The following is a 1,591-nucleotide window of genomic DNA, read 5'->3' on the forward strand; positions in this document are numbered from 1 at the left end:
TAAAAGCCCATGCCAATATGTTAATCATATTGCAATATTCATTATGCTATTTTTAGGAACTGCAATTAACATTGGGGGCGGCGGATGAAAAGTTCCGCTTAGTCATGGAGGAAGACACTATGGTAATTCCTCCACTAACGGTATCGGATGGCGAGTCGGAAATTCGGTGCGAAACTCCGAAAACGCCGAGGCAAACACCGCGCAGAACCGCTAAGCGGAAACGTGCGGAAGAATCGCCAACAAAGGCGAAATTTTTAAGAATTGCCGAGGCACAGGCCGAATCAGAAAAGGTAATTTTTTCAATACTGTATTTGTATTGAATTATTAATAAAACTTTTATTTTCTTAGAAGCTTGCTGAAAGTGCTGCAACCAACGCGGAGGCCAACCGCTCCAATGCTGAGGCAATATGCAGAATGGCTGCTGCCACAGACCGAATGGCTACCGTAACTGCAACAATGGCAGAGGCCTTCACGGTGTTGGCGGAGGGGGTGAAAGCTTGTGCGCATGCTTTCGCCCAGTTTACTAATTCACTGGGCCCTCCCCGATAGATGTAAATTGTTTGTGTATATACTTTTCTTTTGCTTTTTTAAGGTTCATTAATTTTTTGTTAAAGTTAAGCTCCTTAACTAACAAAACCAATATAAGTCCAAATTTGAGACTTTGTACAAAAATTATAAAAATTCCACAAACTGTTCTTCACAATTCCAAGCATTTTAATTTTGATTTCTAGAATAATGCAATTTTATAGCTTATTAAAATCGAGTATAATAAAGTGCAAATTATTCTATAAATTAAATTTATAATGCTTAAGATTGGGACGAAAAGTTTATGCAATTTCTATAATTTTTGTACAAAGTCTCTAATTTGGACCTATATTGGGTCTGTTAGTTAAGGAGCTTAACTTTAACAAAAAATTAATGAACCTTAAAAAAGCAAAGAAAAGTAGTCAAAACTGGTAAAAATTTTGATTTGCTATCTTTTGTCGCGGGCTGTATGTATATATTTTTATTAATAATAGGTTAGAGTATTATTAACTTATTTGTTGGTGCCTTTTTACTTTTTTGTTTTTCAAATGAATTGTTCTTAGTTGAATATTGTTTTCTGAATTTGTTTCTAGTGATAAGTGTTCGTGCCTTGAGTATACGCTTTTTTTTTTTAATATTCGCAATGTTTTTTATGCTATAAATTTTTGCTCAGTTTTTTTTTTCAAAGGATGGCTCATATTTTAACAAATACTATACAAATCTAAGTTTCAAACTGTATACATAAATTAGAAGTATTCTGCCAAGTTTTATCCAAATCGCAAGATTTTTAATAAGAATTTCCAAAAAAAAAGTATGTATGCATCCCAATTTTATTATGATAATTTGCAAATTTCAAATGTCTAAAAATTTGGGTTGTTCTTTTAATAATTTTTAGCTGTCCTGTGCATTTTTTCCATATAAAGCATTTTCAAACATTTTTTATATGGTAAAAATGCATAGGACAGCAAAAAATTTGTATAAAACAACGCGCATTTTCAGACGTTTCAAATTTGCACATTATCATAATAAAATTGGGATGGATACATACTTTTTTTGGAAATGGTTA

At 32.6% G+C, this 1,591-nt stretch overlaps 1 protein-coding gene across 1 annotated transcript in view; it reads left to right on the plus strand.

Moving 5' to 3' along the window:
* LOC118750041 overlaps positions 1 to 343 on the plus strand; it is a 637-nt gene extending 294 nt beyond the window's left edge. Inside the window, exon 2 of the mRNA XM_036484772.1 lies at positions 57 to 343. Within this exon, the coding sequence (XP_036340665.1) occupies positions 57 to 320 (264 nt within the window). The 3' untranslated portion in view covers positions 321 to 343. The remainder of the gene's footprint in view (positions 1 to 56) is intronic.
* Positions 344 to 1,591: the final 1,248 nt, after the last annotated feature.

This window comes from Rhagoletis pomonella, unplaced genomic scaffold (genome assembly GCF_013731165.1).
Source record: "Rhagoletis pomonella isolate Grant_MI unplaced genomic scaffold, Rhpom_1.0 Rhpom_scaffold_00118, whole genome shotgun sequence".
In the NCBI taxonomy this organism is placed as follows: domain Eukaryota; kingdom Metazoa; phylum Arthropoda; class Insecta; order Diptera; family Tephritidae; genus Rhagoletis; species Rhagoletis pomonella.